Here is a 25,711-nt window from a genome sequence, read left to right as displayed (position 1 = left end):
TTGATAATGATCATCAAATAAAAATATATATTAAATTTTATTTTAATTTTATATTAAATTAAAAAAGTTAATTACTTTTAATTAAATTTTTAATTTTTGAGTTTAATAAAAATATACCAGTATAAAATTTTATTACATTATTATATAATAAAAATATATCACTCTACTATGTTATACAAATAATTTAAAAATTTTAGTATAATTTAATAAAATAAATGATTGTATTTGACAGTATAATATTAATTTAGCATATCGGTAGATCATATTTTCTCTTATTTTTTTTCTTATGAATTAAATTTCGTTTATTTTTCAGTCTTGAAAAAAAAATAAAGAAAGAGAAAGTCGGTTATATTTAATTAAATTAATAGTTAACAAAAAAGTAAAAAAAGATCATTTCCCGTCACGGCAAGGCACATCCAGCGCAGTAGTGTGTCTGTTGTGTATGTCCGCGCCGGGGAAGAGGCCCCAGTTTCTCCTCCTCCTTCCTCTATTTATTCTTCCATCAATCTCCCTCTCTACCTTCACCTTTCTCTATTCCCCGCATTCCGCTTATTGATCACATCTTCCATGGCCTCAATTTCAATTCCCGCACCAGGTACCTTCTTCTTCTCCTTCTCCAATTTCGATTTCATTCTTCAATTCCTCTTCTGATCTCGCAATTGCTCTCCTCTTTCCCCTACAGAGGCAATCCAGGTTCTACTCTCATTACTAGCTGATGATTCTTCCGCTGTTCGAGAAGCTTCCATGTCCTCTCTCAACGACCTTGCCGCACTGTAATTATCTTCACCTCTTCTTTACTCATCTCAATTTCGGTTTAATTTCGGTTTAATTTTGTTACATTGTCAATTTTTTTGATGACTTTGTAGAAATCCGGTTCTGGTTCTCGAGTGCTGTGCGACTGTTTCACGCGGTGGACGTCGGGTTAGTTAGTAGTCTGCAGAGTGTTTTGTTAGTGTTGGAATTTGATTAGAAGTTTTTGATGCTTTTTTTTTGATGTTGTTTTCGTTTTAGCGATTTGGAAATATGGCTGGAGTTTTTCAAGTTATGGCATTTGGAGTTCGAGCTCTTGATGAAAGAGATGTTGATTCTGTTTTTATGGCGAAACTTGCTAAAATTGCTACATCTGAGATGATATCTTCTAAGGTGCTTTATTTGTTTATTATACATGTGATTAAGTAGTTTATTTCACATTTTACTTTGGGTAGTAATTTTAGCTGGGATTCAATTTAGTGAAAATTTGAACTGAAATACTGGCATATGAAATATAAGTAGAGAACAAAATCATCAAACTAACACTACGTTGAACTGATATTAAAAACAAAAGTAAGTTTGCCTTGAAAAAGAGGAAACCTTGTTGTTTGAGGTTTTGAAGTTTTGATTATGAAATTTATATCCTTGCACTTGGTTGATGTGGTTTTTTCGGTTGAAGCATTATAAGAGAGGTAAAAATGATTAAAAGTATGTTTGGATGAGGGCTTTTGGAGGGGATGACTTACTTTTTTCTCTAAATTATGGAAGCTATAATATAGGCAAATTCAGACTTAGTCCTTCAAAACTTTCCCTCCAAAATCCTCAATTTGACATATCTTAAGGTTTTGGTTTGGGAGTTTGGAGAGGATGATTTTGAAAAAAGGAAAGGATTGATTGAAAAGAATAGAAAGATTTTGGTGGGGAGGGTTTTAGAGGATTTATTTTTATTCAAAAACTAAAATCCTCTTAATTTAGGTGAACTAGAAAATTGTATTGGAGGAGGATTTTGGAGGGCTTAGCCAAATTGTTCAAATATATTTTATGTTGTTATAGTATTCAGAAAATTAAAAATATGTGAATGATAAACACTCTTTTATCATTTTATACAATATCTTTTTTCCAAAAAAATGTTAAAAATTTCTCTATAATTTAAAAAAAAAAAGTTTTTAGAAGCCCCCCACTTTCAAACAAAGCCTAAGTGGATGATGCTTATTTATGGACGGGGGTTTGAATTTTGAAAGATAAGTTTCCTTATAAAATAACTCCCGCGGTCTGATTTATGAAGCAACTTATTTACATATTAATTCTAAAGCAACGATTTACAAATAGTAAAACATCGTCAATGGCATTTAAGCTTTCTCACTAAGTGGGTCAAATATATGGATTATGACATGGTAAATTTCTATCACCTATATGTTTTAATATAGGCTGTTTAACTCTTATTCTCTGTCAATGGTTTGACCTACAGTTTTTCTTTCACTCTAATTGTTAGACAATGCTCTATCATGCTCTCTATCTTTTTCTTTTCTCCCGTACTATGAGAGTTACTCCAATTTTCTTTTTAATAATTCTATGCCAAACTTTATCTTGTCTCACGTGACCACTTAATATCAATCTTAATATGCAGCAACACGTTTTTCTTGTTGTCTATTATCGTTCAATATTCAATCCAATAGCTGTGCAGTAAAACATTCTCTCAAGTTTGAGTAGTAATTTTTTTATCATAGATTGTACCAAAAGCATTTATCCATTTCATCCACCTAGGCAGGGATTGCATGGCTAACATCTTTCCCTATCTTATTATTTTGTATGGTTTACAACTTGTAAATAATGACTCAGTTATTGAAATTTAGCTGTCCAGTTTCTCTAAACAAACTGTTTAGCAGCCATTACTTTTAATTAATCACATGAGCAAATAGTTTATCGGGGTTTTAGGGTGGGATTCAAACGATTGTGGGAAGAAATAAAGATTTGGATTACAATGACAGATGGGATTTTGGCTGTCAAAATAAAGTTTGGAAGTTGCCGGGTAAGAAAAAAAGGCTGGGTTACATTCTGGGCATGTAATTGATGGTTTTAGACATGTGAAGGCTAATCTTTACCATTTAGTTAACGTGGTTATGTGTAAGATTCTGTAGCTTGACATTAGGTTCTTAAACTGTATGATAGTATGGAACCATGTGATGTAAAATAGGCGTGTAGTTTTTTCCTTTTAATTATGACATTATGTCTTGGACTTGGGACTATTTGTTGCTTTGGATTTTGTCCTATTTTAGGTTATCTTCTTCCAATATAGTTTAGGTTTATCTTTAGCGGGCTTGATTATTTTGGGCCTATAAGTAGAATGTCAGCAAAAACAACTGAACTGATACTTTACTCCACAATATTGAGATTTCCTTTTCTTTTATTCTGTGAGTATCTTAAACCCTTGCTAGAGGAGTACCTTAGGCTTATTGGGCTACCTAACCATTATTTTTTCTTTTCAATATTTATTTTTGAAATGACAGTTATTTCTTGCACTCTTAATCGGGTTTTTCTGTTATGGGAATAGTACCAATATTCCAATTAAAATCCTAGTTATCTTAGGATTTTCCAGTTACGGGCTTAAGCAGATTTTTTTTATGATACTGCTCATGGTCTATGAGATTCACATCGACTATCTTTTTCAGGAACTCAATTCCGATTGGCAACGAGCAGCAACAAGCCTACTTGTCGCGATAGGGTCGCATTTACCCGATCTTGTGAGTTATTTCTTTTTCTTTGAACTATTAAAGATTATTTAATAGGTATTTTAAATAGCAACTCATTTTAGTTCAAGAGAGGAAGAATAAGGCTACATGTCTAGTGGGAGACTCGTAAGGCAAGGAGGAAAAAATGAGCTAAATGCAGCCCTACAGTCTCCTTGATTTTCAGTTAAATAAATCTAATTAGAATATCATTTACAAACTCCATAATTTATTTTATCATCTCTCTGTTGAGAATCAATCCGAACTATCACAAGAATCATAAAATTGCCTGATTAACAGAATTTCCCAAAAAATAAAAACTACTTTTGTTTTTGTATTCTTTTTCATATTTGTCTTTCTTAAGTTTTGAAACAATTTCTTCACACTCTTCCTGTTTCGAAATTTGTAACATACTAAAGTAATATCTCCCTTTTCATTTTAATTTCACCAAGTATATTACTGTCTTCTATTTATATTTTATACACTCTTATTTTTGTTTGCGCTTATCCTAGTTTTCCTTGAATTTTGAGCTTGTTCTCAGCCACTGTCCTTTATCTCCCTTACCCTTGAATTGGTGCTGTAGGTGATGGAAGAAATTTTTCTTCATTTATCGGGAACAAGTTCAGCATTACAGGCTATGGTTCAAATCCTTGCAGAATTTGCTTCTAGTAGTCGTCAGTAATCAAATTTTGATGTTTTTTAGCTGTTTTTTTGTGGGCGGGGAGAATGGTGGGTTCAAATTCTGTGGTTAACACTAACGTATTTTGTTTTTTCTAATTTCTAAATCTAATATAGCCTTGCTGTTCATTCCCCGCTGGAAAGGTGTACTTTCACGAATTTTGCCAATTCTTGGAAATGTGCGAGACATGCACCGGCCAACTTTTGCAAATGGTGTGGTGATTTTTTCTGTCACTTTCTTTATGGATGTGTAGCATAGCATGTGATATTATCTTCGATCTTGTGCTGAATTGTCCAAGTTGTCTTGCCCGTTTTAATTGCTTATGAAATAGCTTTTTTTGTTATTGTAAATTTCATACTCCCTCCATTCCCTTTTATAAGCAAATTTTAACTTTTTAGTTTGTTAAGAAATGTGATTGAGCCTAACACAACCCTACAAAACCGGCTTGTAGGGTGAGAATTGCCCCCACTTATAAAGACATGGTCATACTATATATTGTTCGATGTGAGACTCTTAACACACCCCCTCACGCTCAGGACTGAACATCTGGAGCGTGGAAATAAATGGTGGGTGGCCCGATAGTGGAAATCATAATAGGTGGCCACTGGATCTTAAACGAGGCTCTGATACCATGTTAAGATACGAAAGACTAAGAGGCATTTGAATAAAACTGTGTGCCTGTAAAGCACTACGGAGACTTTTATTATATATAGAGAAATTACAGCTAATTATATGATATAGTCGATGTGGGACTATTCTATATACAAATATTCTTAACACTATATATTTACAAATACGGTTAGTTTTTCACATGGAATCAGTGGAACTTTAGTAAACGAGACAGAATCAGCGTCTCCCATAACTTCAAGTTAACAAGAACGGGGCTGTTTGAACTGGAGGGCAGATTTTCGCAAGTTGGAAGAAAAAACAGAGACCGGATCTGTGATCAGGGTACAAAACCGAGTGGAAAGGGGGGAATTTTTTCCCGTGAACAGTGCCGGCGCGATAAACAGTAACGCCCGATGAACAGTATTGCGGCCGTGAACAGTGTCGGCGACGATGAACAGTGACGGCGCGATGAACGGTACCGCGCTGGTGAGCAGTAACAAGGTAGTCGCTGAAAAAAAAAGGGGCAAACCGAAATGATGACATGGTTTGCAGAAAGAAATTTCTCACCGGAAGACAGTAGGTCAACCGAGTAAAACATGGCGAAGAATTTCCTCTTAGTAGGCTCTAGATATCATGTTAAGAAATGTGGTTGAACCTAACACAACCCTACAAAACCGGCTTGTAGGTTGAGAATTGTCCCCACTTATAAAGACATGGTCAGACTATATATTGTCCGATGTGAGACTCTTAACATAGTTCATTGAATAAATGATGTATTTAGACTATATAGAGGTTAGATACATCAATTATTCAATGAACCTAAAAAGTTAAAATTTGCTTATAAATAGGAACGGAAGGAGGAAGGAGTACTATATAAGGTATACATGTTCTAATAGAGATAAAGAAAATGCTGATTATTTTGAAAAATAATTTTTGCACGAAAGGTGTAACTGTATAAACAAGTTGTTTGCTTTTATGTCACTTTACAGTTTTTCTCTACCCATGATTTTTATTTTAGTCTCTCCAGTGATTTTCCACACATCCATATCATTTGCCTCATACTAAATAGCAAATCTGTATTGGTAAGCGTGAGACTAACTGATCACAATCTATTAAATATAATCGTGCACTAGGAACAAGTTAAAAATCTGTAACAGATGACAGCGCACATTGTGGTTTCTGAAATTTTAAAACAAACTTGTCCAAGAAGAATATTTTAATGTGATGTAAATGTAATTGACAATGAGTAGACTAACATCTTGAATGAAGGGTAAGGTTTGGTAGGGAGTTTCTTATTTATCCTTGATATGAATAATTTTGTCTCCATAATGCGTGTGTGAAAGAGAGACTTTCTGTTTCACTAAACTATTAACTGATCGAAAACATCTAAAGACTAAAGTGTAGGTTCGGTCATATGGGTAGAGAATGAAACCCAAATTCCTAACTACTTAACTGCCAGGTCATTTAGACTGACAGCTGAGCTTAACTGAACTAATAATTCTGGACTGAAACTCAGATTCCTAACTTCTTAACTTCCAGGTCATTTAGACTGACAGCTGAGCTTTAACTGAACTAATATTTCTGGACTAATTTCAATTTCGGTGATCTTATTCTTAATATTCTCTATTAAATTGCATTCTAGGTTTAATTTATAATGGTGGATAACGTGTACTGATGAATCATTGAAATAGTTTAGTTGTTTGCAAATGTACATTTTGTAGATTTATGAGCCTTTTGCTATTATTTATAGCTTTAATATATGTCCTCATTACTTGGTGGTGGGAAATGGGGAAAAAGATTTGGTTAACCTCTTAATGGTGTATTTCTATTGGTAGTCTGATCTATTTAACTCATCTTTTGTTATTGTTTTCAGCATTCAAGTGTTGGTGTCAAGCTGCTTGGCAATATAGTACAGATTTTCCTTCACATTTACCGCAAGATGGTGATGTCATGTGAGATCAGAATATAGTCTTCTAGTTTATTTTCTGATTCATGGTATGGCATTTCCTATTTTTCTTGTCTGAGGGTGAGGTATCTCTATGTAGTGCAGGTCATTTCTAAATTCTGCTTTTGAGCTTTTGTTAAGAGTTTGGGCAGCTTCACGGGACCTAAAGGTTTGTCACCTTATCACATTTTGGTTCTGTGTTTCACTGCTTTTATATAGTCCTTTATTATTTTTGTCTTGTTCTTCTATTGATACCCTTGTGCGAGATCTAACTCCTACCCATAATTTGATCTGATATGATTTTTCAATAAAAATATATTCTATATATCAAAATGTTTTTTTTTTCTTTGCACTGAGTTAATAAATTTGTTAAGATATTAGAGTTAGTTAGGTGTTAGTGTACTTGTTATTGGGCTTAATCTTATACTAGTTAGTTGTTCATGTATTTGACCTAATTTTCAGTATGAATATCAATATTCGGTTAAAATATTGTGGCACATTACATCTATCAATAGTATTTTTAATTTTCTGGAGTACTACTATTTACTGCGCCTTATTCTCTAACCTAATTGTTACTATGAATATCATTATCAAGTTAGGACGTTATGGCACATTCAATCTATGAAATATACTTTTAATTTATTACCGTCGATCATTTTTCTTTCTTTTCCTTTTTCACTTACCATAAACCTATAATTCTCACAAGTAATGTTGTCCCTTTCTATTTTCTTGCATACCCGGCGTGTTAACTGCATTTTACCTCGATAACATGGACACATTTAAAGGCAGCCTTACCAAGGCTTGTTTCTGTTTTTTTGTCCCTATTTTTAGTGCTTATTTATTTTGGTTATTTCAACTTATTTGGATATAGGTTCGTGTTGCATCCATTGAAGCACTTGGACAGATGGTTGGTCTCATAACACGGACACAATTAAAGGCAGCCTTACCAAGGCTTGTTCCTACAATATTGGATTTGTAAGATTGATCTACACATTGCTTTAGATAACAACCTTAATTGCTCGCATGCTGATGAAAAACATTTTGTATTTGAGTTTTTTTTACAATTGCATTATAACGAGACAAAAATATAGACTACTTATGAATATAAACAGGTATTGCAGCATACATTCTTATTATTCTATTCTTCTGTCAGGTATAAAAAGGATCTTGATATTGCTTTTCTAGCTACCTGCAGTCTACACAATCTGTTGAATGCCTCTTTACTCTCCGAAAGTGGTCCTCCTATGCTTGATTTTGAGGTAATGTATGCTATAGAGTTATTTTTAAATGTTCCTGGTATGTTGAATTTCTCTATCTCACTTCTTTTTTTGTGGTAATCTTTGACCAGATCTCCATGTTACTTCCAAAATATGATATGTACATCTATATATTGTTGATGACTTCCTTATTTTGCTTTGTTCTATTGTCATGTGATCAGTAGCACCTGAATCAACAATCCAAGTATAACTAGAGTCGACACTAAGAAGTTTTGACTAAAAAATTTACTTCTCTGAGACTCAAGGAGTTGGTACAGTTGCTCTAGTTGTTCCTTAGTAAGCAGAAGCAAGCTTTAGGGAGACCGCTTCTCTTGATTAGAAGTAGTAACTTGAAGTGCTCTACTTCAGTCTTTCTTCTTCCCATTTGGAGGTCTCTCGTGAAGTTTCCAGCTAGTCTTACAAGTATGCCATGGACACTCACATTTGTTCCACCATGACCTGTCAGATTTCTTACCATCTCCCTTGCCTTCATTGTAGTTCCTAATTTGCAAGAGCTGAGCCATTAGTTTCTGTGATAGAGGTCGTCTTTCCCATCATAATTCTCAGCCTAGCTTCCTCCCTCCTAACTTTTGAAAAGGTCTCTCGAATTGTAGGCAAAGGAGTTTTTTTTTTTAAATAAATATTTTCCCTTGCTGTCCAAGGTTAAAAAATGGTTTGGGATCACTGTTTAGTTTGTACCATTCAGTTGTTGGAAATTAACATGTAGAAAGTTTGAGCAGCCGTGGGGGTTATTTGGACTGCCCCCTCCTACACTGAAAAAACCAGTGCAGCCTGTTCCAAAGCAAATTAAATAATACTAATAATTTTTTGGGATGGTGGATATAAAAGCATTAGTGTGCTCTCATCCAACAGCTTAAAATTTTTGGGATACTTAGTTCATGATATTTTTTCATTAAAGGGACATTGAGTAGATTTGTTCTTCATGGCTTAAGCTCTAGGGAACTTGCATGAATGGGCGTTAAATATAAAATTATTCTTATACCTTCACCCAGAAGCTTAACATTTTGGTTCAGTTGGTTTATGACATTAAGTAGTTGCTTTATAAGTAGTTCCTTTATCTATGTCTAGCTGGAATTAATCAATTGAATATTCAAATACAATTATCGGTGGTGAGCAGGATTTGACTCTTACGTTAGCGACACTTCTACCCGTGGTATCTATGAATAGTGAAAGCAAAGATCAAACAGATTTCTCTATGGGATTGAAGGTATTTGCATCAGTTTTATTTGTTGGAGTTGTTTGGAATTTTTGTATCATAACTTTTGTAGCACTTTTTATCGCAAAGTTCCAGCTTCATTACTTCTTTCTAGTCCTTACTTTTTAATCCCTTGAATTTGATGGTGCATGTCTTTGTAGTGTCTATAGTCTTTGTAGTGTCTATAGGTTATCATTCATCTTTGGGTATTCTTTCTGAAATTTAGTCATTATTTGTTATTTAGTACAATTGTTTCTTGGAGTTCAATTCCAATAGGAGGCATATTGATTTACTGGTTCACTTTTTACTATCCCTGGTGTTTTTCTGCAACGAAAGTGAAAGCTGATTCGAGGGTTACATGTATAGTTTGATGTATATTTGAAATTTAAAAAAAAACAAAATAAAAAAACAACATGCTGGATACCCTCCCCTCAAAAAACCAACTCGCAAAGAGATCCTTAGGGTTTTTCTATTTGATATGCAAACGGTATGGAGACCCTTTTGAGCTGATAATTCTTTCCTTCGTTCTTTATGTTTATATGGAGGGTTGTCTTTTAATTCATATTATTAGTCTCTCTTCCATTGATTTTCTTTTGGATAATGCTTCACTTTGTTGACCAAATAAGAGTGTATCCGACCTTCATTTAATTTAAAGTACGTCAGCATAGTCCGAACCCTCTTAAACTCTAGGGTGAATGCCACTTTATTTTGTTCAATTTAATTTGGAGGAGCCTTTTCATTTATCCAGAAAAGAAGTCCAATGTTTAATTTATTTAATCATGTATGGCAGATGTATAATGAGGTTCAACATTGCTTTCTGACAGTTGGTTTGGTGTATCCAGATGATTTGTTTCTGTTCCTTGTAAATGTAAGTATTTGCAAATTTTTAATTGTATCTGTATACATGATGATATCTGTAGTTTTTATTCTCTTTTTTCTCTCTTTCTGGTTGAAACAAATAAATTTCACTCAGTTTATAAGAGGAACACTATAATAGAAAATGATATATGAAGTCTGTTGATGAAAGAGAACTAACACTTAATGTTGTTTCACCATATATCTTAACTACACAGCAGAGTGGGTTTTATTTGGGCTCAAAGCATTAAATATAAAACAAATATAGGAGATGTTATTCCTATTTATGTGATAAGATACAATCTGATATGATGACGCAGTTGGAAGCCGTCCAAAGGAATAGCAAGCGCTAAACCTTGAATGAAAACAGGGTTGCAAGCGCAAACCCTATAGATAAGGTCTGGAGTCTACCAGGAATAAAGAAAACTTTGGATTCTGTTATAACAAAAGAGATAATCCTTATGGCTATGCCAAAGGTCTTTAAATACATAAAACAAATAAACCCTATTGGGCCTTATGGGCTTTTAATCCAAAACAAAATTAAATAAAACAAATAAAATAGAAATTGCTTAAATATTAAAACTAAAATTGCTTAAATATTAAAATGCTTTCCGACGTTCGATTTCTTCTTTGATACGCACAATCCTCCTACATCAGTCTCCTTCACTTCTGAAGAACTCGACCCCGAGTTCTCTTCTTGATAAAGAACTTCATCTGGCAGCTTGCTATAATTGTAAGTACCAACTGAAAACCTCTCCTTACGCCGAAACGCCATCACATCTTCTCCCACATTGAAAACTTTGATTTCCATGTGTTTATCTCGCATAGGAGGCAAATCGTTTGTCGGCTCATCTGCGGTCAACTCCGTGAAATCCTTTAGGATCCCTAGCAGTTCTTCTGGAATTGTTGTTTCCTCCTTTACAACATTCATCAACCCTTTGATCATCACTGGACAGAAACATTCAGTTTCTTTTACAGCCTCATCAAGCTCCTTTTCACTCTGCATCATCATCAAGAATCTAGACTTCTTTCCTTCTGGATTCTTATCAAAGTGTAAAACAGGAGCCATAGCAATTTTATGTGTGCCCCATGTAAACATCATCACGTTATCCCGTCCTCGATAAGTGATATCATTATCAAACTGCCAAGGCCTACCAAGTAAAATATGACAAACATCCATATCAAGAACATCACAAAGTACCTCTTCTCTATAATATTTTCCGATGGAGATAGGAACTCTGCAGGTTAGTGTTACTTGAACTTGGGAGCCCTTACTTACCCAACCGAGGTTGTATGGCTTCTCATGTGGTTTTGTGGACAACTTCAAATAATCTACGAATTTTTTTGACACCAGATTCTCCATGCTGCCACTATCCACAATTAGATTACATACTTTGTTCTTGATAGAACAATGTGTCTTGAACAAATTCTTGCGCTGCCCTTCGTCTTTGGATGCTAGTAACATTCGCTGCGACACAAAATTTACCCTCTCATCAGATTCTTCCACCGCAAACTCAACATCGGCATACTCATCGTTCTTAACGGTAGAATCTTCTCTTTCTTCATCTTCCTCCCTTTCTTCCACAACAGCAGCGACTCTCCTTGTTGGACAAACATTCGATTTGTGGCCTCTTCCGTTACAACGATAACATGTGTCTATAGCGGGTCTAGCATATGGATTATTCGGCCTCTGAATTGGTGCTTTACCCTGCTGCACACTGCTAGAGCTGCTAGCCCCCTTATTCCCAAGGTTGGAATCTCGGGATGTTGCATTCTTTTCCTTGTCACCTGCTGATTCACAGTTACTTTGGGGTGAGTACCTTTCAATAGACGAGAAATTTCGAGGGGATTTCTCCATCAATTCTGCCTTCAAAGCCAAACTGGATGCTTCAGCTACGGTCCATACAGTCTGTAAACCCATCTTCTCCATAAAGGATCCCTTTAGGCCACTGATGTATCGAGCCACTTTCTGACTCTCTGATTCTGCCAATTCATTGCGCTCAGAAAACCGCAAGAACTCAGCTGTGTATTCAGTCACGGTTCTCTTGCCCTGAACACACTCAATGTACATTTTATAAAGAATCTGTTCATAATCTTCCGGTAAAAACCGCTCCAGCATCAATTGTTTCATTCTTCGCCAAGTTCTGACTGGCCCCTTTCTTTGCCTCTGCCTTTGAACAACAAGTTTATCCCACCAGACAGCTGCAGTACTTTTAAGCCTGATCGCAACCATCTTGACTTGCTTGTTCTCAGGGACACCCATAACGTCGAAGAACCTGTCGACGTCGATCTGCCAATCTAGAAACTCCTCCACTCCCATAGTTCCGTAGAACAATGGAATATCAGCCTTCACTCGATAGTCATGGTTGTTCTGTAGATTCTCACGATTAACCTCTTCATCGTAAGTTTCTTCCTCATCAAAACTCGAATCTTCGATACAGTTTCCACCCCGCAGAATCCTAATTGGTTCCTCTCTCCTGTCTCTTCGCCGATTCTCATTGTTGTTGGCGTTGTTCGCCTGATTTGCTAAATTCGCCATCTGTTCAGTCAAAGCAGTTAGAGCCGCGGTAAAAGCCGTGGTAATTCCCTCAAGATCTGCTTTGGTCACCGGTTGATCCGCCATAGTTGTCAAGCTATGAAAAGAACAGGAGAAAACCTGCTCTGATGCCAACTGACGCAGTCGGAAGCCGTCCAAAGGAATAGCAAGCGCTAAACCTTGAATGAAAACAGGGTTGCAAGCGCAAACCCTATAGATAAGGTCTGGAGTCCACCAGGAATAAAGAAAACTTTGGATTCTATTATAACAAAAGAGATAATCCTTATGGCTATGCCAAAGGTCTTTAAATACATAAAACAAATAAACCCTATTGGGCCTTATGGGCTTTTAATCCAAAACAAAATTAAATAAAACAAATAAAATAGAAATTGCTTAAATATTAAAACTAAAATTGCTTAAATATTAAAATGCTTTCCGACGTTCGATTTCTTCTTTGATACGCACAATCCTCCTACATCATATGACCAGTGTAGTCAAACTCGAGGGGGATAAAAGATCTCTCAAGTATCCCAATAAGGATCGTAAGATTTTTTTTTTTTGATTGGAAAACAACTTCATTAAATATGAGAAGTCCCAGAGGGAATTACAGAAGAAAAGCAAGGGGGATCAGAGGTCCATGATCTAGCCCCTAAAGTTTTGCCCCATCTAACAAGATTATGAGCATCAGAGATGAAACATCTATTAAGATACATCACAGAACTTAAAGCAAAACTACTACACAATTCCCTAACATCTCCAGCTATAGATTGTAGTTCAGCAATGGTGTTAGTGGAGTTGATACAGTCGACAACTGTTAGAGCATCGGATTGCACCAGGATCTTGTCCAGTCGGAGATCTTTAGCAATTTGAACACACCACCTGATGGCTAATAACTCAGCCATAGCAGGCGCGATTGACATAGCTTCCCTCTTGCATGCGCCATAAAGAACTCTAGAATCCCAAGTTTTAAAGATGCAGCCATAAGCCACCATCCCATCCTCAAAACACCCTGCATCCACCTGAATTATAACCAGCTCTTTATCCTGATTTTCAGCTCTCCAAGCCATGGGAATCAGATTCGCCTTCTTAGGTGCTGGATTCGCGCTATTGAATTCGATCACGCTGTTCCAAGCCTCCATAGCCACGCAGCCGGGAGTTTTAACAATCTGTTTGAACAAAAGCTGGTTCCTAGCATTCCAGATCGTCCAAAGCATAGTACAAAGCAGTTGAGTGCGCAGCAAGTCTGAGTTATCAAAACAAACTTCCAGCCATTCCAGAATGTCCAGAAAATTCGGAAGTCTAGCACCTACAGGAGAGGAAAAGTGTACAGCTCTAGAGAACTCACATTGCAAGAACAGATGGTTAGCGGACTCAGATTCAAGGCCACAGAAGGAACATAAACAATCAAAACTAATTCCTTTTCTTTGGAGATTGGTTTTGGTAGGCAGAATATTTTTACCCAATCTCCAAATGAAATTCTTCACACGGGGTGGAAGGTGCGCGTGCCAGACTTTCTTCCAAACTTGGCTGAAATTCGTGCCCGACGTACTTGGGAATTTGCTCAGAGTTTCATTCTGCAGCGCATGATAGGCAGATCTCACCGAGTATTGACCGTTTTTCTCTCTTATCCAGTGTAGTTCATCTTCAGGATTGTGCCAAGACAGTGGGATGCTGAAGATTTTATGAGCAATCATCGAGTTGAAACTCTCCAAGACCAGGTTCCTGTTCCAACATGCTGCATTGTGATCAATGAGTATATTCACCGTAGCTTCAGAATCCACCCTACAGCCAGGAGGAGGATGCAATTTTCCATGAAAACCCGGGATCCAGTTATCCTTCCACACTCTCACCTTTGAGCCAGTTCCAATTCTCCAGATGGTTCCTTTAAGCACACACTCTTTTGCACTTAATATGCTTCTCCATGCGTAACTCGGGTTGAAACCAACTGGAGCTTCTTCAATGGAACAGTTTGGATAGTAGCGGCTTTTGTAGACTCTAGCAAACAAAGAATTATCTCCTTTCTGCAGCCTCCAAAATTGTTTACCCAACAGACTGGTATTAAAGTTCCCGATTCCCCTAAAGCCCATTCCACCATTTCCTTTCGATCCAGCCATTTTCTCCCAAGAGATCCAGTGTATCTTACGCTCCCCATTCTTCGCGCCCCACCAGAATTTGGCCAGCATGCTTTCAATCTCCGAACACACCCCATTAGGAAGGCGGTAGCAACTCATAACATAACTTGGAATAGCTTGGGCAACAGATTTGATAAGAATTTCCTTCCCCGTTCTAGACAAGACTCTCTCTTTCCATCCTTTAAGTTTCTTCCACACTCTCTCAATCACCAGTCTAAAAACATCTTTCTTTGACCTACCAAGAATAATTGGGAGTCCAAGATACTTTGAGTGCCTCGTCACAGTCTTTACTTTCATCCGGTTTTGGATCGAATTCTTAACCTCATCACGCACGTTTCGACTATATATTAGATGTACTTAGTAAGCTGAGTATACTAGTTATATTGTAAGGATGACTGACATCTGTCAGCATCCCTAACCTGCTATAGCAGGTCATTCTCTTGTGTATATAACCAAGTTTGTTACACTTTTGTAACTAACTTTTCAATCAATAACAGTTTCACAAAATCAATGAATATCTCTCTCTATCTTTCTATTATGGTATCAGTAGACTAGATCGTAGCCTTCTCTTTCCGTGGCCATGGTGTCTTCACCGTCCACCGCTAGCTCCGCTTCCGATCGTGAAGATCCGTCGCCGGCGAAACCTTCACCGGTCGTTTCCGAAGATCTTCACCGCTTCAATTTCTCGCTCAAGCTTTCGCAGAAGTTAGATGAGAAAAATTTCCATCTCTGGCGGCAACAAGTGGAACCGTTCATCAATGCGCACGGACTCACTGAGTTCGTCGTCTGCACTCGTGTTCCACCTCGTTTTCTCACCGATGAAGCTCGCAACTCTGGATCTGAGAATCCTGCGTATTCCGCGTGGCTTCAGAAGGATCAAATGCTCCTTTCGTGGTTGCAATCCACGTTATCTGGTGAGATTCTTTCACGAATGTTAGGTTGCACTCATGCGCATGAACTTTGGGACCGTCTGTTTCAGTATTTTCAGAAGCAAACACGCGCTCGTGCTCGTCAACTTCGTGTTGAACTTCGCGCTATGAAGCTTGACTCTCTCTCTGTTCAGGATTATCTTCTCAAGATTCGTATGATTGTTGATTCTCTTGCTTCTATTGGTGACACTCTTCCAGTTTCGCATCACATTGATGTGATTCTTGAAGGACTTCCCTCTGATTTTGCACCGGTTGTGTCGGTGATTGAAAGCAAGTTTGGAGTTATGGACATTGATGAGGTTGAGATTCTCCTTGTGGCTCATGAACTTAGACTCTCCAAGTTCAAGAAAGTTTCAGAGGTGCCTTCCTTGAATCTTACTCAAGCTCCACCTGAAACTCCTTCATCCACTGACTCTATACCTGCTGCTAGTGCTGAAGCTCCTCCATCACACTCCACTCCCTCCACTGAACCTGATTACAATAGTTTCAGAGGTGGCAGATCTGGTAGAAGTGGTGGTCGTTCTGGTAGAGGTCGTGGTGGTCGCAACTCTAATGTTCAATGTCAGGTTTGCTTCAAAGTTGGTCACACTGCCCTGAATTGCTGGCATAGGTATAATCAGCAGTTCCAGCCTCAACAACCTACTGGCTATCCTCAAACTCAACAGCCTCAGCAAGCACCTATGCCTGGCACTTATTATACTTCTGCTCCATCTGTTGCCTGGGCAACTCCAGCTCCTCATGTCTGGACTAGAGCTCCTGGACCTGCAAAGATGGCTGCTCCTATCATGCTTGCTCCTAGCACATTTGTTGCTAATGCTGCTCCCTCAGGCTCCTCAGGCTGGTTTCCTGATTCAGGAGCCTCCTACCATGTAACCAGTGATGCTAAAAACTTGCAACAACTCACTCCCTTTGAAGGCCATGAGCAAATCTTCATAGGGAATGGACAAGGTCTGCCTATTCAGTCAGCTGGCTCTAGTTCATTTCCTTCTCCTTATCAACCTCACACACCTCTCACACTCAAGAATTTGTTGCTTGTTCCTTCTATTACTAAGAATCTAATGAGTGTTAGCAAGTTTTGTAGGGATAATAATGTCTATTTCCTGTTCAATGCTGATACTTGCTATGTTAAATCTCAGGTCACCAATGATGTGCTTCTTCAAGGGTCTGTTGGAAGTGATGGTCTCTATGAATTTCCTCATATCCAGTTGTCCAATCCTGCTAAGTCAGCTAGTCTTCTTCCTTGTTTTTCAGCAAATAATTCTGATAGCTCTAGCACTAAGTCTTCTAGTGTAGATTCTTGTTTGCCCAATATATGGCATCTTAGGTTAGGGCATCCTAATCTTCAGACTTTGAAGCTTGTTTTACAAAGTTGTAATATTCCTTTCTCAAATAAAGACCATTCTCTGTTTTGCACTGCTTGTTGTATGGGAAAAGCACATCGTTTACACTCTAATGCCTCACACACCACATACACTACACCTCTTGAATTGATTTACTGTGACCTATGGGGACCTTCCCCTGGCCCTTCTGCCATGGGATATAACTATTATATATCATTTGTGGATGCTTACTCCAAGTTCACTTGGATCTATTTGCTTAAAACCAAATCTGAGGCTTTACCCTTTTTCAAACAATTCAAAACTATGGTTGAATTGCAACTTGGTCATTCTATTAAGTGTGTTCAATCTGATTGGGGAGGAGAGTTTAGACCATTCACCACTTATCTCACTGAACTGGGCATTGTGCATAGGCTGATTTGCCCTCACACTCACCACCAAAATGGTGTGGTGGAGAGAAAACATAGACATATAGTTGATCTGGGCCTAACTCTTCTCAGTCAGGCTTCTATTCCTATTTCCTACTGGGATTATGCTTTCACTACTGCTGTGTATCTCATTAACAGGTTACCTTCAGCTTCCATCAATTTTCAGATTCCCTATCAACTTCTGTTTAAACTGTCCCCTGATTACAAGTTTCTTAAAGTTTTTGGCTGTTCTTGCTTTCCCTTACTTAGACCTTATAATTCTCACAAGTTGGATTTTAGGTCACAAGAGTGTCTTTTTCTTGGCTATTCTCCCTCTCACAAAGGGTACAGGTGCCTATCTTCTACTGGCAGGCTATACATCTCTAAGGATGTCATTTTCAATGAGGCAAAATTTCCTTTTCATGATCTTTTTTCCAAGGTAGTTGCTCCTGTTTCTGCTCCTACTGGAGTCACTTTATCTGCTCTCCCTTTTCATCATTCTGCTCCTAATCTCATTCCTTCTCATTCTGCTCCTAATCTAATTCCTTCTGAGTCCACTACACCTCCTTCTAATACTTCATCTCACACTCCTGAAATCTCTTCTTCATCCTCCATGTCTGGTAACTCTTCCTTGTCTCAGAATCCCTCTTCCAATTCCTCACCTATCTCTCAGTCCTCTTCTTCTTCTGATAGTTCTCCTGTCATCCCTCCTTTGGCTATTCCTGCCCCAGTTATTCCTGTTAATCAGCATAGCATGACTACTAGAGCCAAGTCAGGCTTTGTTCAGCCCAGATTGCAACCAAAACTGCTTCTAACTCATGTTGAACCTAAAACTGTGAAGCAGGCCTTGTCTACTCCTCACTGGCACTCTGCTATGCAAGCAGAATATGATGCTCTTCTTGCCAATCAGACCTGGTCTCTTGTTCCTCTTCCCCCTGGCAGACAGGCTATAGGCTGCAAATGGGTTTTCCGAGTCAAAGAGAACCCTGATGGCAGTGTTAATAAGTTCAAAGCAAGATTGGTGGCTAAGGGTTTCCACCAGCAGCATGGCTTTGACTTTACAGAGACTTTCTCTCCTGTTGTTAAGCCTGTAACTGTTAGACTAATCCTCACCATTGCACTCACTCATCACTGGCCTATTAAGCAGCTAGATGTCAATAATGCCTTTCTTAATGGTGAGTTAGCTGAGGAAGTTTATATGCAACAGCCTCAAGGGTTTGCAGCTACAGATTCCACTCTTGTATGTAAGCTACATAAAGCTATCTATGGGCTAAAGCAAGCTCCTAGGCAATGGTTTGAGAAACTGCAACAGTCTCTTATTGCTCTACACTTCAAACCTAGTAAGTGTGATCCCTCTTTGTTCACTTACTTGGCTGATGGGCATACCATTTATCTTCTTGTCTATGTTGATGATATAATCATCACTGGCAGCTCTGCATCTCTGATTTCATCCCTAGTCACCAAACTGAATCAAGCCTTTTCACTTAAGTTTTTGGGTGACTTGGACTACTTTCTTGGCATTGAAGTTAAGGCTGCTGCCAATGGCTCCTTACTCCTCACTCAGTCTAAATACATTAGAGATTTGCTTCAAAGAACAAACATGTTAGAAGCTTCTCCTGTGAGCACTCCTATGCAATCCACCTGCAAACTCACTAAAACTGGGTCTGCTGCTCTCTCTGATCCTTTCTTCTATAGGTCTGTGGTAGGAGCTTTACAATATGCCACAATCACAAGACCTGAATTGGCTTATGCTGTTAACAAAGTGTGCCAGTTTATGTCTCATCCCCTGGAGACTCACTGGATTGCTGTTAAGAGGATCTTGAGGTATCTCAAGGGCACCATTAGTCATGGACTGTGCCTTTCTCCTCTGTCTACTTCTGTTCCTCCCACTCTTAAAGTTTTCTGTGATGCTGATTGGGCATCTGACCCTGATGATAGAAGAAGTACTTCAGGGGCTGCTATATACTTTGGAGATAATCTCATCACATGGTGGTCCAAAAAGCAATTGGTTGTAGCTCGTTCCAGCACTGAATCTGAGTATAGATCTCTTGCTCTTGCTACTGCTGACTTGCTCTGGATTCAAACTTTGTTGCAAGAACTTCACATCACCACCAAGCCACCTGTTATACTGTGTGACAATCTCTCTGCAGTTCTGCTTGCTCATAACCCTATCATGCACTCCAAAACCAAACATATGGAGATTGACTTGTTTTTTGTCAGGGAGAAGGTCTTAGCTAAGAAAATCTCTGTTCTTCACATCCCTGGGACTGACCAAATTGCTGATGTTCTTACAAAACCTCTAGCATCTACTAAGTTTTTGGATCTTAGACACAAACTCAGAGTTGTTACCACCTCCTGAGTTTGTGGGGGGGGTATTAGATGTACTTAGTAAGCTGAGTATACTAGTTATATTGTAAGGATGACTGACATCTGTCAGCATCCCTAACCTGCTATAGCAGGTCATTCTCTTGTGTATATAACCAAGTTTGTTACACTTTTGTAACTAACTTTTCAATCAATAACAGTTTCACAAAATCAATGAATATCTCTCTCTATCTTTCTATTACTATATGACGCCTCAGACTTCTCTAGATTTACCACTTGCCCTGAAGCTTCCTGGTATTTCTTTAGGATTTGCATAACACCAATACTTTCTGTCTCGCTTGCTCTGGTAAATAGCAGGCTGTCGTCGGCAAAGAAAAGATGAGAGATGATGGGTGCCTTTCTAGCCACCCGGATTCCATGAAGGCTTTTGTTCCTCACAGCTTGTTTCAGCATACCTGAAAAAACATCAGAACATAAAATAAATAAGTACGGGGAAAGGGGGTCTCCTTGGCGGAGCCCCCGTTCCGGGAACAAAATCCTGCTAGGCTGCCCGTTAATTAGAATCTGGTAGGAGACAGTAGAGATGCAGCGGTGGATAAGAGAGACTAAGGTCTCGGGGAAGCCCATGGAATTAAGCGTGCCAACGATAAAGTCCCATTCAAGCCTATCATAAGCCTTGGACATGTCGAGTTTTAGAGCCATAACGCCTTTCTTCCCTTTAGTCTTCTTTTTCATCCAATGGAAGCATTCCATGGCCACAAGAGCATTGTCCGTTATAAGTCTTCCGTGGACAAAAGCACTTTGTTCCTCGTCAACAATCTCCGGAAGAATCTTCTTAATTCTATTGGCTATTGTCTTGGTCACAATCTTCATAATGACGTTACAAAGACTAATAGGGCGGAACTCTCTTGGATCGTAAGATTTTATTAAGCCTAACTAAAATACAAAATTTAATTGAATCATTTTCTATATCTTGTTCCTTCAAATTTAAATTGAATCATTTATATGTACATGTGTTATGGTTTGGTAGTTTGTTCAATCGAGGAAGGTGTTTTATCTCTTTCTTAAGACTCTTCTTTTCCCTAGACAAAAATTGATTCTTATTCTGTTCCTCTTTAATGTGATGTGGCATTTTGCTTCTTTTATCTATGCTTTCAGAAATGTAGGTTGAAGGAAGAAGCATCAACTTTTGGTGCACTTTGTGTATTGAAACATCTTTTACCAAGGTTTTTTTTTTCTTTTCCAAGTCCTGATGATTATTATTGGTAAATAGCAAGTATATACAGCTGACCTGGAATTATTTTTTTTCCTAAGGCTATCGGAAGCTTGGCATAGTAAAATACCTCTACTAGTTGAATCTGTGAAGTCCTTGTTAGAAGAGCATAATTTAGGTGTTCGAAAGGCACTTTCTGAGGTAAGTCATTGATCATTTACCCTTGTTTTTCCTATTTTTCTTTAATGTATTTTGGCTTAATTATCTTTTTGGTCCCTTAATGATTGTGATTTTGAATTTTGATGATGGTAGTAATGGCAAGGACGATTAAGATCAGCAGAAATGTATTGCTATTCTTTTTTTTTTTTTTGGACAAGAACTCGGTATGGTTCTTGGTTAGTTGATTTTGACTAATTATATAATTTTAAAATTGAAAAAGGCAGATGACTTAAAAAAAATATATTTTTGGTGACGCATTAGTTACGTTTATCATATCAGAGAAAATTAAAGATGTTAGTTATATTAACCGAAAGAACCAACTTGGTCAAGTTTGGAGAATTAAAGGACCAATATGACACCTTTTCTAGTCATGGGACCAAAATAAACCCCAAATTGAGTTAAGGGACTAAAAAGGTAATTAAGCTTATTTTTTTTTATAAAATAATGCAAATTGTTTCCAAAGTCAATGGTTTTTGTCTTTTGTCTTCCTCATTTGCCAGTTAATTGTGGTTATGGCTTCACACTGTTACTTGGTTGGTTCATCTGGAGAGTTGTTCATTGAATATCTCACACGCCATTGCGCTTTGACCGATCAAAATCAGAATGATCTTGATAGCACATCAAATAAGAGAACAGAGGTATACATTCCCCCTTGTTTCCGTCCTTAATTTCCTGCGAGGTAAATATTTTTGAATTAAGTGAATCCTTTTTATTCAATACTATGCTGTTGATTTTTTATTTTGGAGTCAGGTTGTCAATCTTAAAAAGGTAGCTCTTAGAATTGCACTGGTTTACGATTAAGGTGTGAAAGTTGTGTTAAGTTAACTTGCTTAAAAGTTGTGTAAACCGTTGTAGACTTGCACAGGCTCGTATAAACTCACATAAAATCACGATTTTGAGCATGATTGAATGAGTCACAGCATAATGTTTTTCCCCAAACATCCCTGAAATGACACAGGTTCAATGTTCTTTAATAAATCAAAAAGTTTAAAAGTGCAACAGTTCAATGATAAGGCTCTTTAGTGTAGAAAATATTAACCTCACAGTTGTAGAACTTCAATAGATACATATAATATCCCAATATGAACCCATACACTAAGAAGGTGAACGATACTGTATAGAGTCTCAACCCCATAGCTCCTAATAAAAATGAAGCCACAGAAGAAAATATGAACAAGCCCGTTGTTTCTAGTTTGCGATGAATCCAGCAGGTCAACAAGGTCAATGACCCCAACTGTGATGAGCTAAAGCCCAATATACCTAGCCGAATCCATTACCAATAAGGGAAACCTAGTGCTATCATCCTCCACTCTTTACTAATTTTGAAACTTATTATTCATTAATTTGGAGCCTTTTATGCCCCTTTCTTCAGACCTTGAACCTCTATTGTGATTTATGAATTGGACTATGAATTTTGAATATCAAGTTTGTGTATTCTAGTCTGGTCTAGGTCCTAAGAAAAAATTTGCTTTATTATTAGCCTCCATTTTTTATTATGTCACTCTTGGAAAAAAATTTGTACCAAATTATTAGTCGTTTTACAATACCAATAAATCATTAATGCTATTTTTCCTATTATACCCTCAAATTTTTATTACTCTCTTCTTTTAATTTATTTTTCCCATACAATTAATGGAGGAAAATTCTCTAAAATTCTTTATAATTCTCTTTTTCATGTAATAATGATTACATTTTGTAATATCCATGAAAGTAGCCAAACGACTTATAATAAATAATGGAGATATTATATTAGTGGGCTGGGATAATTTTATTGGGCCTAAAAAGGGACGAACCATGATAAAGCATCCTGAACTAAGCGCTCGAAGGGGGATTGTTTGTATGAAGCGCATTCAAGTCGCCTGAAGTGCATTCAGGTCACCCCGATTGGGCTGGGGTTACCTAGCCCGAACTGAGATACATGACCTGTTTCATTTATCATACGTGGCCTTTGAGGTGTCTAAGGAAATATTAGTCAAAGGGAAAAAACCGTATCCACCATGATTTGAGGGAGAATCAGTCTTCCTCTACTCCTACGTTGTGATCAGAGAACTAGGGTAGCCGTTTCTCTGGCTTTTTAACCTAGGCAAAAGGAGTCTTATATAAATATCCCAATTCTGATCAGAGAACTAGGGAAGCCGTTTCTCTGGCTTTCTAACCTAGGAAAAAGGAGTCTTATATAAATATCCCAATATTAGAATTGGAGGGATCATCTGCTAATTCCACGGAGAAACACACAGTCTCTCACAATCCCTATGGGAGCAAACTCTCTCAACTATTGTACTTTCAACAAGAACAATTGGCACCTACTGTGGGACTCGGTAAAACTAACCCGACTCTCTTGCTCTCGGTCAGGTAAGAGGGTCATCACTCTATTGTACTTTCAGCGAGTACAATTAGTATGTTGAATACTTATATTACACAGTATTGAATATTAATTGTGTTTAATTTACGTATATTCCACAAGTTTATGTAAAATATTCCACAAGTTTATGTAGATTCTCGAGTTTGATAACATTATTTTAGAGCTCAGTCCCAAAATTGTTCCTAGAGCATTGGCATATTTGGTTATTTCCTTGGATATCGTAATCCTCTTTGCTTCATTGTCTTATGCATTTATGGGTGTTTTCCATATGATGTCGTTTAAAGGCTCCCTTATTTTGAACCCCCTTATTTTGAACCACTTTTACTTTATAGTACCTTTTACTCTTTATTTTAATGGTTATACTTTGCCTCCAGTTTATTTGTATTTCCTCTAGCATAAAATTTCTTCTTTTACCAAAAAGAAATAGTAAATTTTTTTCCCCTCATAGTTCTGGCATCCTTTTATGTAACACAGGCCCCTAACTCTTTGTTGTTCATGTTTTTTCTTTTCAGATCAAAATTGGCGCAGTTACTCCGGGTGAGTTACGAGCAGTTTGTGAAAAAGGTCTTCTGTTGGTCACTATTACAATTCCTGAAATGGAGGTAAATTTTATTTTGTTTTCTTAACTCATCTATTTTGTGGAAGAAAATGTCTTATATTGCTATTGGACTTTACAGCATATCCTGTGGCCTTTTCTGTTGAAGATGATTATACCACAGACCTACACTGGTTCTGTTGCCATGGTAAAAGAGTTATTCTAGTATTTTTTATTATTTTCTTGCAGAAGTTGAACTAAATACTGTGATGCTTGATGTATTTTGTCCTTTCATGTTGTATGCACTGTGAAAATGATGCTCTGGCATCGCAGAGATTTGACCTGGTTACTTTTACAGGTTTGCAGGTGCATCTCAGAACTGTGGCGGCATAGATCTTATGGTATTGATATGTTAAGTGAGTGTAGAGTCCGTCCTGATATTCCAACTGCCGAAGTAGGTTCTCTGCCATACAGTCTAATTTTTCTGTTTGAATTTCTTAATTCCTTTTATTCGATTCTCATCAGTTCAAGGAAGGCCATTGTTCGTTGTATACAGCTCATATGTGGTTAAATAATTTATGGTTGATATAGGAAATTCTTGCTCGTTTTGTGGTGCTTTTACATGATCCTCTAGCAAGGGAGCAATTAGCCACCCAGATTTTGACAGTGAGCTCATGCCATCCTTGAATACTGCACTTTATTTCTTTATTTCTTTATTTCTTTATTTATTTATTTATTTATTTATTTATTTATTATTCTTTGATGTATTCTCACATAGATAATTCCTTCAACATGTTGTAAAAATCAATACTTGTTGGACTAAGCTGTGTAATTGTATCATAGTGTTTCAATGATGGATATACTAACATTTATTATTCCATTATTAACTTTTGTACATGTCTATTGCATAGTTTCCTTTCTGTTATTTAGAACTACATTTTTTCTCTCTTACGCTTTACTGTTATCAAAAAGTAAAACTAAATGAGGTAGCTCTAATATGCATACAAAAATCTGCTTTTCAAAGCTTATTTCAATGCTATATGATTGATTACCAAGTTTATTTAGAAGAGTGTATTTCCCTAGATGACAAGCATATGCATCTTTTTGTAGGTCCTATGTCTTCTGGCACCTCTATTTCCGAAAAATATCAATTTGTTTTGGCAAGATGAGGTAACAGTTGTGCTAAAAATTGGTGTTAATAGATTGAAACAAGCTTTGTTGAATGTTGATAATCTGTCAAGTTTCTAGTTATAAATAATTTTTGATTTATATTGTACTCCAGCAAATAAATATCGCGAAGTTTTCATGTGCATCTGTTAGTATAAACCCTGAAATCGTGAAATTTCATTTTGCTGTTGGATTTTCTTGTTACTAAAGTTGGGTCCAACTGAACCCAAGAAAATTACTCAAGGTTATGAGAAGTATTTTTGCCATGATGTAGTATCTTAAACTGATCTTCTATAAACTTTTTGGTAATGTCCGGTCTAATTGGACCCAAGAAGATAACTCAATAGGTGTATTCTGGTCATGGTGTAGGATCTTAAACTGATATGTTATGAGGTGATCACTTTAGGAGCTCTAGAATCAATGCATAATTTTGTACCATGCTTCTGCATCATTCTGTAAATGTCACGAGTCATCAAAAAACTTCATATACTTTCATTTATAACACAATTTCGT

At 37.2% G+C, this 25,711-nt stretch overlaps 1 protein-coding gene across 4 annotated transcripts in view; it reads left to right on the top strand.

The window, feature by feature from the left end:
• The first annotated feature begins 403 nt into the window (after positions 1-403).
• The window catches only part of LOC131610216 (protein SHOOT GRAVITROPISM 6), a 47,403-nt gene continuing 22,095 nt past the window's right edge, over positions 404-25,711 (top strand). For 2 of the 4 annotated variants that reach the window (XR_009286418.1, XR_009286419.1), the window contains exons 1-21: positions 404-595; positions 683-773; positions 867-921; positions 1,012-1,143; positions 3,420-3,491; positions 4,060-4,150; positions 4,272-4,367; positions 6,638-6,716; positions 6,815-6,878; positions 7,581-7,684; positions 7,863-7,968; positions 9,104-9,193; positions 9,972-10,049; positions 20,861-20,928; positions 21,017-21,116; positions 21,635-21,772; positions 24,009-24,098; positions 24,174-24,239; positions 24,390-24,485; positions 24,623-24,697; positions 25,142-25,201. Coding sequence is in view for 2 of the 4 variants with exons in the window: in XM_058882107.1 (XP_058738090.1) it covers positions 7,614-7,684; positions 7,863-7,968; positions 9,104-9,193; positions 9,972-10,049; positions 20,861-20,928; positions 21,017-21,116; positions 21,635-21,772; positions 24,009-24,098; positions 24,174-24,239; positions 24,390-24,485; positions 24,623-24,697; positions 25,142-25,201 (1,038 nt within the window). In the remaining 2 variants the exon portion in view is untranslated. Of the gene's footprint in view, positions 596-682; positions 774-866; positions 922-1,011; positions 1,144-3,419; positions 3,492-4,059; positions 4,151-4,271; positions 4,368-6,637; positions 6,717-6,809; positions 6,879-7,580; positions 7,685-7,862; positions 7,969-9,103; positions 9,194-9,971; positions 10,050-20,860; positions 20,929-21,016; positions 21,117-21,634; positions 21,814-24,008; positions 24,099-24,173; positions 24,240-24,389; positions 24,486-24,622; positions 24,698-25,141; positions 25,202-25,711 lie in introns of those variants that run through there. The other 2 variants (XM_058882107.1, XM_058882108.1) reach the window with 2 other exon arrangements.

The sequence above is a fragment of the Vicia villosa genome, linkage group LG6, assembly GCF_029867415.1.
Source record: "Vicia villosa cultivar HV-30 ecotype Madison, WI linkage group LG6, Vvil1.0, whole genome shotgun sequence".
NCBI lineage: Eukaryota > Viridiplantae > Streptophyta > Magnoliopsida > Fabales > Fabaceae > Vicia > Vicia villosa.
This window is presented reverse-complemented; position numbering and strand designations above follow the sequence as displayed.